The sequence below is a fragment of the Orycteropus afer genome, unplaced genomic scaffold (genome assembly GCF_000298275.1).
Source record: "Orycteropus afer afer isolate SDZICR_OR568_19922 unplaced genomic scaffold, OryAfe1.0 scaffold00085, whole genome shotgun sequence".
Classification (NCBI taxonomy): Eukaryota; Metazoa; Chordata; class Mammalia; order Tubulidentata; family Orycteropodidae; genus Orycteropus; species Orycteropus afer.
This window is the reverse complement of record NW_006921672.1, coordinates 5,649,236-5,665,086: the sequence shown is the minus strand read 5'-3', so window position 1 is coordinate 5,665,086 and position 15,851 is coordinate 5,649,236. Positions and strand designations below refer to the sequence as shown.

Here is a 15,851-nt window from a genome sequence, read left to right as displayed (position 1 = left end):
AAAGCGCTGGGCCCGCAGGCCGGGGCGCGGGGGAGCAAGTCCCCGGGCCCCCCCGCCTGCAGAGACTCCGCGGTACTGCCGGACACCCTGGGCTCCCTACAGGCCTCTCCCTTCGCGTCCCCCTCCCTTTACAGCGCCTTCACTCGGCGGGTTTCTCATCCTCGTCCTCGGCACTGAGCTGAGACGCGCTGAGCAGTTTGCTCTCCTTTTTCCACTTCATGCGTCGGTTCTGGAACCAGATCTTGATCTGCCTCTCAGTCAGGCACAGGGCGTGCGCAATCTCGATGCGCCGCCGCCGCGTCAGGTACCGATTGTAGTGAAATTCCTTCTCCAGTTCCAGCGTCTGGTAACGCGTGTAGGTCTGGCGGCCTCGCCGGCCGCTAGGCCCAAAGGAGGAACCTGTTACGCAAAGAAAAGATGCTGAGGCCCGGGGTCACCAGGCCGGAGCCCCTCCCCCACTCGATCCCCACACCTGGACTCTAGCCTGTCCAAGCAAGCCCTCCACACCCTGGTCCCTCGCACCCTCCCACACTCCTCCAGCGCCTCCTCTCAATTCCGTGGGGGGTGTCGCAGGCCTGCGCCCTCTTTGTCTAGACTGTTGGTGGGGGAGGGGTTGGGCAGTTCGAACTCCCACCTGAGCCTAGGGGGAGGGGCCGAGGAGGTGCTGGCCAGGTGTGTCTCTTCCTGGACGCATCTCTTCTTCCCCTCCCTTTCCATCCGTCTAGCTCTCCCCCGCCCACCCTGTGATAGATTCCGGCCTTTAATCCGTAATGACGTGGATCGATCCATAGTCGGCATTAACAGCTCCTCACTTTCGTGTCCCGCTAATGGACATCAATTTGGGATTTAAGGCCGACAAATAATCCAACCTGCAACCCAGGCGCCTGCTTCTCCCTCTCTCCCCACTGCCCTCTCTCGTTCGTCCTCTTCTCCCTCCTTCCTCTGACTACTCCCCTTTTCTAGTGCCCCATCTTTCCCCAGTCCCCCATCCCCAGGGAAACAGTCTCGGACAGACTCCGCTCTCCCTCGCCAGCGTCACACCGCCCTCCTCATGACGCACACCGTTTCTAATGGAGCCGTTCTAGGGTGGGGGACGGGACTGGGGTCTGGGGGCGCAAAGAAAAGTAAAGCCAGTGACTGTGACCCCTGCTACCTGCCCTGCCCGGGCATCCCCGCTCTGGCCTGACGCTCCGGGAGATCCCACTGCTCCCCCTGGTTCTGAGTCCAGCTGGGACTTTGCAAACTTTGTTACTCCTGAGGGGCGAGAGGGCAGGGCGTGAGACCCCGTGCAGGCGCCCATCTTCCTTTATCTCTTAACTGAGACGCCCACTTGCACCCCGTGGGGAAGTGGGGGGCCCCTCGCTGGCTGGGTCCCGGGGTGGGGGCCCGCAGGGTCGGGGTGGCGGCGGGCAGTCTCACTCACTGTTGCACGAATTCATCCGCTGCATCCACGGGTAGACTGGAGTGGAGCACTTCTGCTCCTCGGTTTCGCCAAACACGCTCTTGTCCTGCGCGCAGTCGGACTTCCTCGGCTCGGGATGGAACGGGGGCGGCTCCTCCGCGCCCGAGAGCGCGCAGGCCGACTCCTTCTCGCGGTAGAAGGCCGGCGCCGGCCCGTAGTCGCAAGGCGCCGCGCGGCCGTAGCCGCCGCCGGCTGGCGGATAATAAGAGGAAGCAGCAAAGCCCTTGTCCTGACCGGGCCCGGGCCCATAAGGCGCAGGGTAGTGCCTCAGCGGGTCCGCATAGCCGGACGAGTAGAGCGGTAGCTGGCCCAGGAAGGACTCCTGCCCGCTAGCCAGAGTGACGGGGAAGGTGGAGTTCACGAAATAGGAACTCATTGGGAGGGGAGGCGCGCGCGGCCGCTGCTGCTCCGCCGGGTTTATGATTTGTTGTGTTTTATAGTCCGAGCGCCGCGCCTATTAGTAGTATATCCGAGATTGGGTTTTAGCTGAGGGGGGATGGCGAGGTGCCAGTGAGGGCCAGAAGGAAATACAACCATCTGATCCAACACTGACCAATGGCAGAGGCAGGAATTGTCAAATAGCACCCAGGAGGAGCGCGGCCCGCACGAGGGACCCGCGCACAAACCTATCAACCTTTTTTTTTTCCTCCTTCTTCTCCTTCGCCTTTCTCTCTCTCTCCCCCAACAACACAACACGTCCCGTTCCACCTACGTAGGATCTGCGAAAGAGGCGTCTGTGCCTTTGAGGGAGGAGGGAGCGTTTGGATGGAGACCACCCCATCCCCCTGTGATTAAATAAATATATCCCTACACACACACACACACACACACACACACACACCGCGCACACACACACGCAGGATAGGAAAAAGTTCATTGTATTTTCAGAAAAGTTAACCCCTGCATTGCTTGGCCTGTTCCCTCAAAGGAGGGCTAGGTAAATATCCCCCATCTCGTTGACATCGAGATGGAAAAGGTTCGTTTCTAGGGTTTAGTGTTGGTAGAAGGGAGAAGAGTTCTCCGCTGTCTAATTAGCATCGCTTTCAGAGAGAGAGAGAGAGAGGCGAAGAAGCCATACCCTAGGTCCCAGCTTTTTGAAATCGTTTTTTCCCTGTTTATCAGATCTGCTCTATCTCCTCCAAGTCCAGGTTTAGTATTATTCCTCTTTCTCCACAACTCTTATGGTTTGAGGGAGACAGGCCACAGCCCAGTGCCCAGAGGTCTCAGAAGACAGGGAAATGGGAGGAGGGTAGGAGCTCAAGCTTCCTCCTCTGGGTCTGCAGCCAGGCTCAGAGCCTTTTGGATGGCTGCGGCTGGCTGGGGCCTGACTGGTTCTAGTCCACAGCTGCTCTCATCAGGAAAAGGTACTGGGTAAAGGGCTTAGCATTCTCCTCCGCTTGGGACTTTGGCCAGGAGGAGTCAGGCGGCCTTACCTATCTGATCTCCATCCTGTCTTCTAGCCTCTCACCTCCTACCCCAGCAACATGGGAATATCCTGCACTATAGAGTCTTAGGAATCAAGGATGTCCCAGTAAGTCCGGATACAGGAAAGAAATTGCTCCTCCTCGGATTCCAGGTCTTCAGACCCTCCTGATATTTCAGGAAATCAGACACGACCAGGAGGAAAGTAACACTTGCCCCTTTTCAAGGTCTCTCTAGAAGCTGGAAATTCTTTTTAAAAATCTCTCCCAAGACTTGGTGTTGGTTTAGTTTTGGGAGGAGAGAGGAGTGTTTGAGTTCTGCTGGGGGACTGCATCCCTTCTGGAAATGCTTCCAATCCTTCTGTCTGCCTCTCAGCATCTCTAGATTCCCTCCCACACCCTATGTTTGTATCACCTAGTTTGTTCGTGTCACCAGGTTTTGCTGCTGCTCTAAAGCTGGGATGTGAGAGTGTATGTCCCTGGTTCTCTTTCTCACCCAAGGAAAATGAGCATTGATACCAGGTGGGGAGCTGGGACCATGATGCATTTCCAACAAGCTAACATGCATGCAGAGACCAGGCAGTGATGGGTGACAGCCTTCTGACCTGGGGAGAGAGAAAGGAGGCAAGATGTGGGGCAAAGTCCACTGCTGTTTTAGACTGTCTTGTTCTTTGGGCTCCTTTTTGTGGGTCATCTCTGCCCACCCAAGATGACACAAGACACTAGAGATGGTGGTAGAGGGATGAGGTTGGGGAGACCTAGATTGGGGACCTGGTGGAGAGCAAAGTAGCCTCCAGGGCTCTCTAAACTCAGGGCAACTTCAAGACTGCACCTTCATGCCCAAAGTGGCCATGCCTGGATGGCCCTCCACCACTCTGGCTCTATGAGATTGTTTTTTCCCCATGGCTCTGTGAGATTTTGATGAGGATTTGAAAAAGGAAACACAGACCCTTTAACTGTGGAGAAGCATAAATGCTCCAATCTAGCTGTGGTTGGGTCCACTCCTAGAGAGAGATGGGGGCCATTTGGGCAAGGGGAGCAAGTGAGGGAGAGTGCCTGGTTGCCTATCTCTCCTCTCTGCCACTGAGGTTTGCTGTGGGCCTCAGTTCTGCCTGCCTTCTCCCAGGCCACAATGCCCCCATTCTAGGACTGGATAGTGTGAGCCTCCCTGTGGGACTGGATGGTCTGAGCAAAGTAATATAGGATGCAAGAGGTGCGGGGTGGGGGAGCTTCCTTTGAGGTATGAGCACAAAAATAATCTCCTTATCCTAAGAGTCGAAGCCCCCAAATTAACCTCACCTCTGCAGGTTGCCTGTCAGGAGATGGAGCCGCGACGGCAGGGCCCGGGCGCCTGGAGTCGGGCATGAAAGGAAATAGCGCCTCATCGCTCTTATCTAAGCCCAGAGGTATTTATGAGCGTTTATTCGTCTGATCCATTTGTTTGGGAGAAAGAGCAGGCGAGCAGGGCCCGGCCAGAGACCGCCTGGCTTCTGGAGCCAGATCTCCACACATCTGTCTGTGGTTCGGTCCACCGGAGTCTGTCTGTCTCCACGGAGCAGTATGTAAATACACAGCGGGCACAGCCGGTCTGCCCGCCTGGGGTGTGTGTCCGCTCCTCGAGGAAGAAGTGTGTGTCTCTGGAGAGGTGGATAGAAATGTGTACCAAGTCTTGAGTACAAACCAGAAGGATTGCATAGATGGCCCACAGGCAGGATTTATCATTGCAATTTTCTGGGCTGCAAGGCTGTGGTCTTGTGGGTGCAAATACTTTCTAGCTCCCAGGAAAATGTCTCTCCTAAGTTGTGTTAGACTCAGGAGTAAAATTCTGTGTGTGTGTGTGTGTGTGTGGGTGGAGACACTGTCCAGGCTTCCCATTTCCTCTGAGTTACAAAGTGCCCCCCCAAGCTCTTTGGGTTGCGGGCCCTTCCCCACCCACCCCAATGTCAGCTGGGGTGGGGAGATTAAAATCTCTCAACCGAATTTTCCCCTGGACTCTGATTTTCTGGGTTTGAGAAACATAAATATTTTGGGGAGGGGGAGACTGGGGCCACCCCTAAAGATTGAGGGGCACTTTGCCTTAAAATCCACCCTCCAGAGCTGTACAAAGATCTTATTCCATTATGCAAATGAGCGGCATCATCTCTGATCTTCTGGGGGGAATGGGCGGAGGCCACAGGCCCCTTTCCATGTCCCCCATCCCCAGAGTGGGCACCCTAGAGGCCGAAAGTGTTCCAACCCTCTGTACCAGCTAGGTTTTAGTCTTGCAGATAGTCCACAAGAAATCGTCTCAGAGGGGCCCAAGTCCTTCCCAGCAGGCTCCCTCCCGCAGGGCGCCTCACTGGGACGGGCCTTCTAACTGCCATAAAGTCACTCCTACCACCGAAAAGCTGAAAGGCTGCTCCTGCGGGCCTGATTCAAGGGGCGGCTGCGGGCGGGGGGTCTGAAGCCGCAGCTCTTGCCCCCAGCACCGCCAGCCCCTCAAATCGCAGCGCCTCCAAACCCTGCCAGACCCCTGTAACACCTCGGCCTGCCTGGCACCGCAGGCATTTCCTGCAGCCCCCAGCCAGGAATCCAGGCCACTGCACCTTAAAAGGAGAGGCCGGAGCTCCTTCCTGCGGCTTGAAAGCCTGAGCTAATCAGTAACCAGGGAGGCAGGGGCCAATATTTCAATGCGGCAGCAGAGGCGCGGACGCCCGCCCTGGCCACCCTTCCTGAGATAGTGGTCAGGTTAAGCGCGTGTGAGGGGTCCGACAGGAACCAAAAATGGTTTGGTTCTCGAATGATTTCTTTCCAATTCCACTCCCGCATTTTTCCCAGAGGTGTATTTGCGTCGACTTCGCTTGAAAGGATGCAAGATGGGGGGGAGGGGTCAAACATTCACTTGCACACACCAACAATTTCCAGAAAACTCGGTTCAGTTCCTTCACCACGGACCCACCAACCAAAGAACTGGCAAGACCCACCAGCCAACCGGGAGAACACAGGCCCAGTTTGTCTTTTGACAACCAAGTGGAACTGCCGGGCGGCGCCTCCCCTGCTGGTCCCTTTCCTTGGCCGAGAAGAAAACCAAATAAACCTTCCACAGCCTTGGCCTCAGATCTCCCCAGCGGGCTGACCCCTCTCGCGCCCATGGGAGGGGGGACCTCGCGACTCTATCCCCAACCCTCTGGCTCAGGGCCCCCTGCCCGCGGGAGGCAGTATTCGTCCTCCTTAACCGTGGCCCACTGCAATAGCCGCTTCCCCTGGCCGATTTGGAGCTGGGATGGGGGGAGGGCGCTTGGGCGCGCTTGGGCGCTAATCCACACCCTGGCCGCCAGGAAGCCGGATGCAGCGGGGAGCGTCGCTCGGAGCCCGAACCCCACCCCCACCCCCCAATCCCGCCGAACCTGCGCAGCCGGGGATCCCGGCGTCGGGCAAGGCTAGTGCAGCGTCGCGGGCTGGCGGCGCCGAAGCCGCGTGTCTCCACACGGACAGTAGATGGCAGCAAACCGCATAATTTGGGTCAGAGCAAACTGTCTAAGAGATGATTTATAACCCGCCAAGACTATAGGAGAAAAAGACCTTTAGGCTGGTGGGTTTGGGGAATTTTTCCTTTGAGAATAGGCCGCGAATGCCGTGGGTGCTACCCAAGACCATCTTTCACAGTGCAGCCGAGAGAATCCCTGGGGCGCCCAGTCTGGGCCTGTGTGCAGGGCATCCACCTGGGCCTCCAGGGTCTCCCTCTCGCGCCACAAGTGGCTGTGACCCTTTCCGCTCGTGGCTGTATTGAGAGGGCCAATACCCCCACCCCCACCCTGCGCGCTCACATACCCCACGTCCTGCAAAGCAGGGGAACCAGAAGCCCGAGAATGAATGCCCTGCATCTGGTTTTAAGAAAGAGAAAAACCACCATCAATTTGTGCAAACCAAACTAAATCGCAGTCTCTCCTGCCCTCTGAGCCCAACGCTGCTTATCTCTCCGCTAGCAGCTTCCGCGGAAGCTCTCACCCCATTTTTTAGTGCAAGGCTTGAGACTCATGCCTCCTCCCAGGCCACCACCCCCCCCACACACACACACCAGCTACTCTAGGAACCTTGACCCTCCGCCGACGGCTCGGCTCTTCTCCCCGCCTCCAAGGAGGCCTAGCTGGGGATGAAATCAGGCGCCGGAGCGACAGGACTAGCCGTGCGAGCTCAGTGCCAGGCGTCTTTCCAAGACCAGGCACCCTCAGGTCCCCTTACTGGATTTTCTTTTTCTTTTCTTTCTTTCTTCTTTCTTTTTGGTTTACAAGCCCCAAACAACATGCTAAACAGCTTCACAATCATCACGTTTGGATCCAGGAAAGTTTGCAAAAGAACAATGTTTCCAATTCAGACATACATGACATTTTTCTCCTTCACCGAAATCAACACATCCCAGTACCAATAAAACACAAGTAATAGAATCAATAACAGAGAAAACAACACGCTGTAACCTACCGCGTTAAACCCACAAAACTGTCTCCCTGCAGAGCGAGGCTCCCTCCTCCGGGAGTGGTGAGGGGCAGGGGCCCTCTGGCTGTCTTCCTGGGGGGTCGCCCTGCCTGTGGGTGCCTCCACCCACAGCCCTTCAATTTCAGCAATGTCTCCGAAGGGAGACTGTGAGCATTTCTCTGCCAATTGTCCTTTCTGTATTTCTCTAGCCGCTGCCTCCTCTCGTCAGCCTCTGAGGAGGTTCCGGGCCCTCCAGAGACCAGGACGTCCCTGAGCGCCACCTCCCCTTGTGCCAACGATGCCGGGAAACCGCCGGGACCCGCACTGGGCAAGAGAACTGCACGGGGGTAATGGGGAGAGGCCGGGACATGGAAGGGACTGGGGGGGGGGAGGGGCCGCAGACCCCGGGAGGCCGTCGCCCCCGGCTTCTGCGGGCGCCGCTGAGGCCCAGGTAGCCCCATCCTCGCTATCGCGGCCCCTCGCCTGAAGCTCTGCTCCGGCTAAAAAAGGCGATTCTGAACTTGCCTTCGTGGCCCCTTTCGGTTCCTCCTCCCGTCTTCCCTGCCTAGGCTCCCCCTCCAGGAAGCAGCCACCCCTCTCTCTGCCACCGAATTTCCTGGGAAGACTCTCCCTGCAGCGTCCAGAGGTGGGGTTCAGCCCTGTCTTGGGGGGGAGGGAGTCAACCCAAGCCCCACCCCCCTACAAAATCGATGCAAAAGAACAAGAGGAAAATTGTAGAGCTCGCTTACCTTTGCAGAGCTTGGGTTTTTTTTCACCCCTCCGGATTGAAAGGGGTGGGGAGGGAGAAAAAAGAGCGTTCGGTTTCTTCTTCAGCTTCCAGATAATATTGTCCCAACCTGTGAGCCGTTGCTTCCCCTTCTCTGACTTGGGAGAGAGGGTGTTTCGCTTTTCTGACATTTGCATAGAAAATAGAGTACATTCTGGCTTTGAAAAATGGTATCACTCTGCGGTCCTGGGCAAATTTTCCACGTACCCTCCATGATGACTGAAATCCCAAATCAGCAAGCAAATGAACTTAGGAATGAAAATTCTTTTTGGTTCTCTCTTTTGTGTAATTCCCACCCCTCCTTCCCTCTCTCTCTCTTATCTCCCCCTCTCCCTTTGCTCTCTTTCACTCTGTTGAGCTGATACTGAAGTATTAAAAATATCAAGAGGCTGGAACCCTGAAGGACGACAGTGCTCCGACCTAGGTGTGGTGTCCAAAAGAATGCTGCATTATAACCACCAGGGAAATGATAAAAAGTTCATGTTCACGATCGCCCGGCCACATGACCGGCGCCGGCCAATCGCTGGATTCAACCACTCATAAACTTCTATCACAAAGTTGTAAATTTTCATAAAACAACAAGGAATTTATTGCATTTCTTCATGGCTGCTCCACCAGCCGCCCTTTTCTCAGTCGCCATCTTCTTTTCTTCTCCTTCTTGCTTTTTTGGGGAAACCCAATCTGAGAAGGGGTGAGATTTGGGGTGCTTGGAAGGAGGGCGGAGGAGCCGCAAGGGGCCAGCAGGAAAGGGGGCTCTTTTCGGAGCCACCTATTTCTCGCAGGAGCTCTGTCTACCTCCGCTAGTAAAATGTCACCCCCAATTCCTCCGCACAGGGACTATTCTCAGACAGTTTGGGGGTGAAGCGGAAGCAGCGTTTGCGGCAGGATGAAATGAAACCTTCAGTGTTCCCTCTTCCCCTGTGAACCGCCCCCTCCTTCTGAGCCCCGTAGCTTGCGGGTCCCCCACCTGTGAGGCTAGCAGCATTGCGGGGTGTGCGCCCTACAGTCTCGCAGGCCTAGCTTTTGCCCCAGGAGGGAAGGTTGTCTTGGGCCAGGGCCAAAGAGCGCAGTACAGCAACCCTATTCTCGCCTCCGCACCCCAGAAATTGGGAGCGGGTAAAGCCAGCTCCTGGCCTCTCGGGACCAAACCTGTCCAGGTTCACCGGCACCTCTCGGTGCGCTCTCCAGGGGGTTCTGAGATCATTAATAGAGAAAACTGTAGGTTCAGGGGCCTTTTACTTGCAAATTCACATTAAACCAATTCTCTTAAAATGCGCTTTCCCTTCATCACCCCTCCCCCTTTCTGTCCCGACGCCAGTTCTTCAAATTTAAATAACCCTGGATTTACAATCGAATAAATACTAAAAATCAGTTCTGCAGGTTTAATTGCGTTTATGCTGTTTTCTGGGCTTTCGTCCCTCAATTAAGGGACAATTTGGAATGAAAAAAAAATCACCCCGTTTTCCAGGTTCCGTGCTATATCCCCATGTTTTGAGTTGAGCAGCCGGCGCTCGAATGAATGAAACGAAATAAGCACCCCAAAAATGTTTCTCTTTTTTTCCCCCTCCCTCTCTGTGCTCCGGAGAAGGCTCCAGGTTACTGGCAGCGAGGAGAGCCAGCAGAGGGACGCGGAGGCAGCCGGCGGAGGCCTGGATCAGAGCGGCCAGCGTCCGGCTACTCTAGCCCAGTAACCTCGCTGCGCTCAGGCTCGCTCCTGGGGCTAATTTTGAAATTTTTGATCTGAGTCATTTGTGTCCATTTAGAATGAGATAAATTAAAATCAATGAAATAAAAATAAATGGAAAGAAAATAACCAAACTTGCCGAAAACGTGTGCCGAGCAAGCGAGATGTCTCGAGCCGCTGGTTTTAGAGGCCGCTTGGGTCCGCGGTAAGGTCTCCGCTCCTGGGCCTCGCTCAGCCCAACGCCGCCAGGAACGGCTTTGGCTCTTCCCCTTTTATTTCCTTCCACCCTTCCTGAGGATGAGGCCTAGTATTTCGGATTTCTGCTCTTATTTTTGCCCCGGTAGCGGCAGCGGGTGCATAAAGCTCTGAGAGCCAGCAGCCTGGCTTGAAGGCCTGGATGGGGAAGATGGTTTATGGATCTGTGGGGTTTTCTTGTTTGTATTTTCGAGTACGTGTGACTGAGCTTGTGAGCTCATGGCTGTATTTACTTGGGGGCAAATGTGAATGTACGTTTGAGTGTGTATTAATGTGTCTGTTTGGGAGCCAGTGTGTGTGAGCCTGAGTGTGAAGGTACGTGTTCCCTGGGACTGGACTGGAATTGTGTGAATGCCGGTATGTTTACCGGTGGGCTATGAATATTGGTGTTTATTTGGGACCTAGTGGGACAGTGAACACGTTTCTTTGTATGTGGTCACCTTCTAAATAAATGTGTATGATTGTGTGTTGTGTCGAGGTGTGTAAAAAGGTGTAAATGGAATGCGTGCAATATGGGGGTCCACAAGTCAGCAGCCCCCAGAGCAAGGAACATCAGGAAGAAGAGCAGACTCCAGCACAAAAAGCAATGGCCCGGAGCGGAGGGGTGCTGGAACTGTACCACCCATCGCTAACCCTGGCCTTCCCAGGCTTAGGGAGACACAGAACACAGGGCACATGTTTCTTTGTAATTATGTTTTATTTTTCCATCCTTCAGATACACGGAGAATGTAAAGAGGCACAAGGGGCTAGCAGAAGCAGAGAGCAGCGGGCAGGCGCACAATGGGAACACACGAGCTACCCGGCCGGTCCTTAGGGCTCACTCAGGCCCTTGGGCGGCCGCTACCAGGAAGAGAAGGCCCAGGAGGGCGGGGAACCTCACACGTTAGTCCAGACTTACAGTCCACAGAGACACCATCAAAGGGGGCTTACAAAACAGCTAGACTTTACAAAGACCTTACAAGGACCACATAGAAAAGAGAAGGCAGATTTCAGAAAGCTACAGAACAGGTAGATCATGGCCTCTGCGTGTCGTACAAAAACAAACCCAACGGACTTTCCTATAGGTAGTATTTTTTTTTCCCTCAGTGTTAAGACACTCAAATTTCTTCTCGCCCTCTTCTCTAAATTTTTTTTATTAAAAAAAAAAAAAACTGCTTCTATTTAAATATTTAACTTTCCTGGTTCAGTTCCCAGAGTGGGGCTTCTCCCTTTTCCCTCTCTGTTTTTTTCCTCTCTTCCTCTGCCCTTTCTCTGTCCCTCACTCTTCCTCTTCCTCCTCCGCCTCGGCCTTGTCTTGGCCGCCTGCGCCAGGACTGGCGGTCTTGTTCTCCTTTTTCCACTTCATGCGCCGGTTCTGGAACCAAATCTTGATCTGTCTTTCAGTGAGGCAGAGCGCGTGCGCGATCTCGATGCGCCTTCGCCGCGTCAGGTAGCGATTGTAGTGGAACTCTTTCTCCAGCTCCAGCGTCTGGTAGCGGGTGTAGGTCTGGCGGCCTCGCTTGCGGTCTGTCCCTGCGCACAGTATTTAGAGGAGAAAAAGAAATGAGTGTGAAAAATGCCAGGAGAGTGCCCATCTCCATCTTAAACCTTGTGGGTGATTTTTTGGAGGCAGAGAAGTCCATTTTCCTATTGAAACCATATTCTTATTTTCCATCCTCCAGCCTGTATCTAACCTTTTGCCTTAGGCTGCAGATCTTTCTACAGGCCTCCCAAGGCAAACATCCCCATTTTCTATCCAGAAATCTAGCCCAGCCTGGTTTCTGGACCCAGGACAATCTAACCTGCAGGTTCTTGAAGGGTCGGATCCTAAAGGATATATGTGGGATGAGGGGAAGGTAACCATCTTGTCACCCTCTGGAACCTTTGGAAGCCTCCCCGTTTAAAAGCTGGGTCTGGTGGTGGTTCGGGTAGGGGACAATGGGCACCATGCAAATCACCCTGAAGTGGTGCCCCAGGCCTGGCCTGGGTGGATTTCCCAACAAGAAAAGGAGACAAAGGAGTATCACAGGCCCAGTCCCAACACCCCCCACCCCAGCCTGTTATGGAACAAGGAGGAGGTCAGAGTTTGCAGATTTCCTTGGCACTTGGAGTTGGTCTGGGAGCAGCTGTCCTCTGATGATTCTTTTCCAGTCAGTGGTGGAAACAGACTAGGCCAGGTTGTGCTGCCAGCCCACCTCCCAGACAGCCCAGCTCTCCAAAGCAATCTTTGGGCCTCCAGAAACGACAGAGGGAGAAGAGGGACAGTAGCCTGGGTTGGGGTGAAACTTGAAGCATCTGGGTGGCGGGGGCTGAAGGGCAGATGGGAACTGCTCAGGTTAGGCCCAGAACCCTGAGGAGCCTTGGGCAGGGGGAGTTGCACAAGAGGAGGTATTGCTGCCAGCCCTCTTGGGGAGGAGACAGGGAGAAAGAGCTAGGGCCCCTAATTTAAAATCAGATAAAAGTCAAACTGAAATGTTTACAGTGTTTAAGAGCAGAAAAATTGGGGCTTTGATCAATCAACTGGAAAGGCAGTTGAATTATGGAGCAGGTAATGGGGACCATGATCACCAATACTGATGGTGCAGCAGCCACTGCTCCTGGCCCCCACCACCTCCAGGGGTTGGGAGCCCCTGGCCACTGGTCTTAGGCCTTCTGGATTCTGAGGCTGGCCCCTGAGACCAGGTAGGACAGTGGTAAGAGGAATGTCTGAGCCAGGCTTGGGAGGTAACCCCCATGGGGCCTCTGGCCTCTTAGGGTTCCTGCAGCAGCTGGACCCTCTGTGTCCTGACTTGGCTGCATGGAGTCTTAGCCCATCCCCCAAGCAAGAGCGTCACACTTCTGGAACTGCACCTCCAAACTTGGCCCGTTCTGCGGTGGTGTACCTAGGAGTCCTGGCAGGGCCAGCACCCGAGGATGCCAGCTGTACTCTCACCAAGCCTCTGACCCTTTCTCTAGTTTTCCTGCCGCACTCCAAGTTCACTGGGGGGTCAGAGGCCTCATCTCTTTGGCCTCAGCCCCCTCCCTCCACCTGCCTGTGGTCGGTGTCCCTGGCTGGGTCCTCCTCTTCTCTCGCACCCCCTCCTCCTGCCGGGGCCTCCAGGGCCCACCTCTAATTGTCCTGATGGGAATAATGGGGGAGCGGGGTTGGCTGGGAAGGAAGGGGGAGGGGAGTGTCGCTCAGCGCTGCGGCCCCCTCCCCCAGACCTCCTCCTAGCTGGGGCTGGGGGGACACACCCAGAGCTGAAATCCCTGGTGGGGACGGGGGAGGGAGGGGAAGACCCTAATGGCTATTCTCTGCAAACCCCAGCCTTCTTCCGAAAGACAAACGGCCTCGTCTCCAGCCCGTGCCGGCGCGACTGATAAATATTTAAAGCTAAAAGGCCGGGAGGAAGGCTGGGGGGCGGGCCGGGGTCTCGGAGCGCCGCGGCGGCGGCGGCGGCGGCTGCGGCGGCGGCGGCAGTGGCGAGATCCGCCCGGGAGCCGAGCGAGCCTGAGAGTGCCAGCAAAGCCGGGTGGGGGCGGCGCGCGCCGGGCCGGCCCAGGGGTGCCGCGTCTCCAGGGCCCACCTCTGCACCGGAGCACTCTGGACGCGGAAAAGGGTGGCTTGCTGGGCACGGGGAGCCCTCCGCGGAAGGTTCCGAGCCGCTGCGGCTCGGGAGGGCTCGGTGCGCGGCGTTACCTGAGCTTCGCATCCAGGGGTAGATCCGGAAGTTACTCTCGGCAGCCAAGTCTGAGTCCCTCTGCTCCTTGGCGCCCGCCGCCTTGGCGGAGTCTCCGGGACACACCCCGGAGAGGTTCTGCTCAAAGGGCGCGCAGTGCATGTTGAAGGAACTCGGCTCGAGCCCGTAGCCGGCCGCGTAGACACCGGCCGCGCTCTGGCCCGCCATGCCCCCCCCGCCCGGGTACAAGCCCTGCATCGAGGCGGCGAAGGAAGCGCCCGAAGCCGCTCCATAGCCCGGGCGCTGGGGGTTGGAAGCAAACGCACAAGAAGTTTGTTCGGGGAAGGCTCCAGTAGCGAAAACCGAACTTGCGGCTGGATATTTAGAAAATAAAGCATTCGCATAATACAATGAACTCATAATTTGGCCGGATGATTTGTAGGCAGGGACGTTTTAGTGTCGGTTTTACGAGATTCTTTGATATATTACAGAATTAGAGTCCAGATTTACACCAAAAAGGACCCCCTTTTTCCTCTCCGGAACACGTGACCTCCGCCCACGTGACGTCCCCTCCGCCAATGACCGGGCAGCCTCCCCACGGCTCCTGGTAATGTGGAAAAAATTGTGTGGCGTTGGATTTATAAAATATGATCAATAATGAATGGGGAAGCCGAGCCCTGTGGATTGGGGCTGGGGGCTCCAGAGCCGCTGCCGACCCCCGCGGGCTGGAGGCAGCTTGCAGGCGAGATTTGGGGAGGATGGAATTGAGTGGAAGGGGAAATAAATAATCTCAGAGCGACCCGTGTTGTCACCCCCCCAGCCATCCTCCGGCCTGTTACTAAGCGTGAGACAAACTCAGGAATTGAATGCACGCAACTAGGGGAAGGGCAGGGCAGGGCAGGCCTTTATTAATCCGGGCCAATTCAGCCTGGTCGGGCCTTTAGTGGAACTTGGTCCGGTTTCCCCAAGGTGAGGGATGAGTGAGCCTGGCCACCCAGCTCTCTCTCGGTGCCCCAGACGCACGGGCAGGGATGGACCAAGGCTTGGTGGTTCACGCAGGCTTCGGTGGTCCTAGAGCATGGGGTCCAATTCCCGGGCGTGGAACGTTGCAGTTTCTGGTGGCTTAAAAAAAAAAAAAAAAAGGTTTGAAAATAAAAAAGGAAAGGGGTGGAGTGGGTGGGGAGAGAGGGGAAGGGAGGAGGGCGGCCCAGGGAGCGCTGCCCTCCAGGTTCCGGGAGGCGGATGCCTCCGCCAAGCCAGACTGCCAAAGAAACGGAGGCTGCAGAGGAAGGAAGGCGGCAAGTCCTGGAGGGCCGAGCTGGACGCAGGAGGCCAAGTCTCCGAGAAAGAGAACAGTGTCAGTCCCTCCTTCTGCTCCCCCCATCAGAGTCCGAGAAAAATAAAAATGTAAGCGTGTTCAGCAGCCCTGCACTCCACCTATAAACCCCCCAAACACACACAGAGGACAGACATGGAAACAAAAGGGGAGGTGGCGGGATCAGAACCACTAGCCCGGGCGCATCTCTCAGCGAGGCCTGGGCACCCGGGTCTCCCGGGCCTGTCGGCCTCGGAACGCGAGGGGAGGGGGTTTCTCCCAGCTCCCCTCCCTCATTCCTCTCTCGTCCAATCACGCGCAGCCGCCTCCCTCACCCTCCGAGCCCCTGGGCAGAGGGACTCGCACCACCTGCCTCCAGCCCCCGCCCCCTCCTCTCTGCGGCCAGGCCTCGGCGGGCGCAGGGAGCCCCAGGGATCTGCTCCCCTCAGCTCTGCAAACGCGCCAGGGAGCAAATGAGGCAGTGCGGGCCGGGCAGGTCTCAGGTTCTTGCTTGTAAACTTTATTGTAACTCTTCCGCCCTTTTCAGGCGCAGACAACAGGACAAAGTATAGAGGAACAACAAAATATATAATTAGCCCCCCTCCCCCCCCATAAAGCAATTCACGGATACAGGATACATTCTCTTCACAGTAAACCTAAGAACACTTTTAACAATTGCCCACAGCGCGCATGCTAACTAAAGTAACCTCTTTTGAGAAACACTTAAGACGAAATTGTCAAACCAAAGGCGGGTGGGGAGGAAGGAAGAGAGAGAAGCCAGAGAGAAAGCCAGCGAGCTGGGTAGTGCAGCGGGGAGAGAAGGGCTGGGAGGGGAAA

The 15,851-nt window shown here is 55.8% G+C and overlaps 2 protein-coding genes across 2 annotated transcripts; both read right to left on the bottom strand.

Annotated features, from left to right (window-relative positions):
- Positions 1 to 139: 139 nt before the first annotated feature.
- Positions 140 to 1,838, bottom strand: HOXB6 (homeobox B6). The gene is made up of 2 exons (XM_007941961.1): positions 1,424 to 1,838; positions 140 to 399 (listed from the first exon to the last, which is right to left on the bottom strand). The coding sequence occupies exons 1-2, from the start codon at positions 1,836 to 1,838 to the stop codon at positions 140 to 142; spliced, it is 675 nt and encodes a 224-aa protein (XP_007940152.1).
- A 9,481-nt stretch (positions 1,839 to 11,319) lies between these two features.
- Positions 11,320 to 14,119, bottom strand: HOXB7 (homeobox B7). Its single transcript, XM_007941960.2, has 2 exons — positions 13,720 to 14,119; positions 11,320 to 11,573 (listed from the first exon to the last, which is right to left on the bottom strand). Exons 1-2 carry the CDS (start codon positions 14,117 to 14,119, stop codon positions 11,320 to 11,322), a joined length of 654 nt encoding a protein of 217 aa, XP_007940151.1.
- Between the last annotated feature and the right edge of the window lie 1,732 nt (positions 14,120 to 15,851).

Coding starts and splice junctions, on each gene's coding strand:
- HOXB7 (XM_007941960.2), bottom strand. CDS start 14,119: ATGAGTTCATTGTATTATGCGAATGCTTTATTTTCTAAATATCCAGCC. Junction 11,574..13,719: donor CCCCTGGATGCGAAGCTCAG/GTAACGCCGCGC, acceptor TACTGTGCGCAG/GGACAGACCGCAAGCGAGGC.
- HOXB6 (XM_007941961.1), bottom strand. CDS start 1,838: ATGAGTTCCTATTTCGTGAACTCCACCTTCCCCGTCACTCTGGCTAGC. Junction 400..1,423: donor GCGGATGAATTCGTGCAACA/GTGAGTGAGACT, acceptor TTTGCGTAACAG/GTTCCTCCTTTGGGCCTAGC.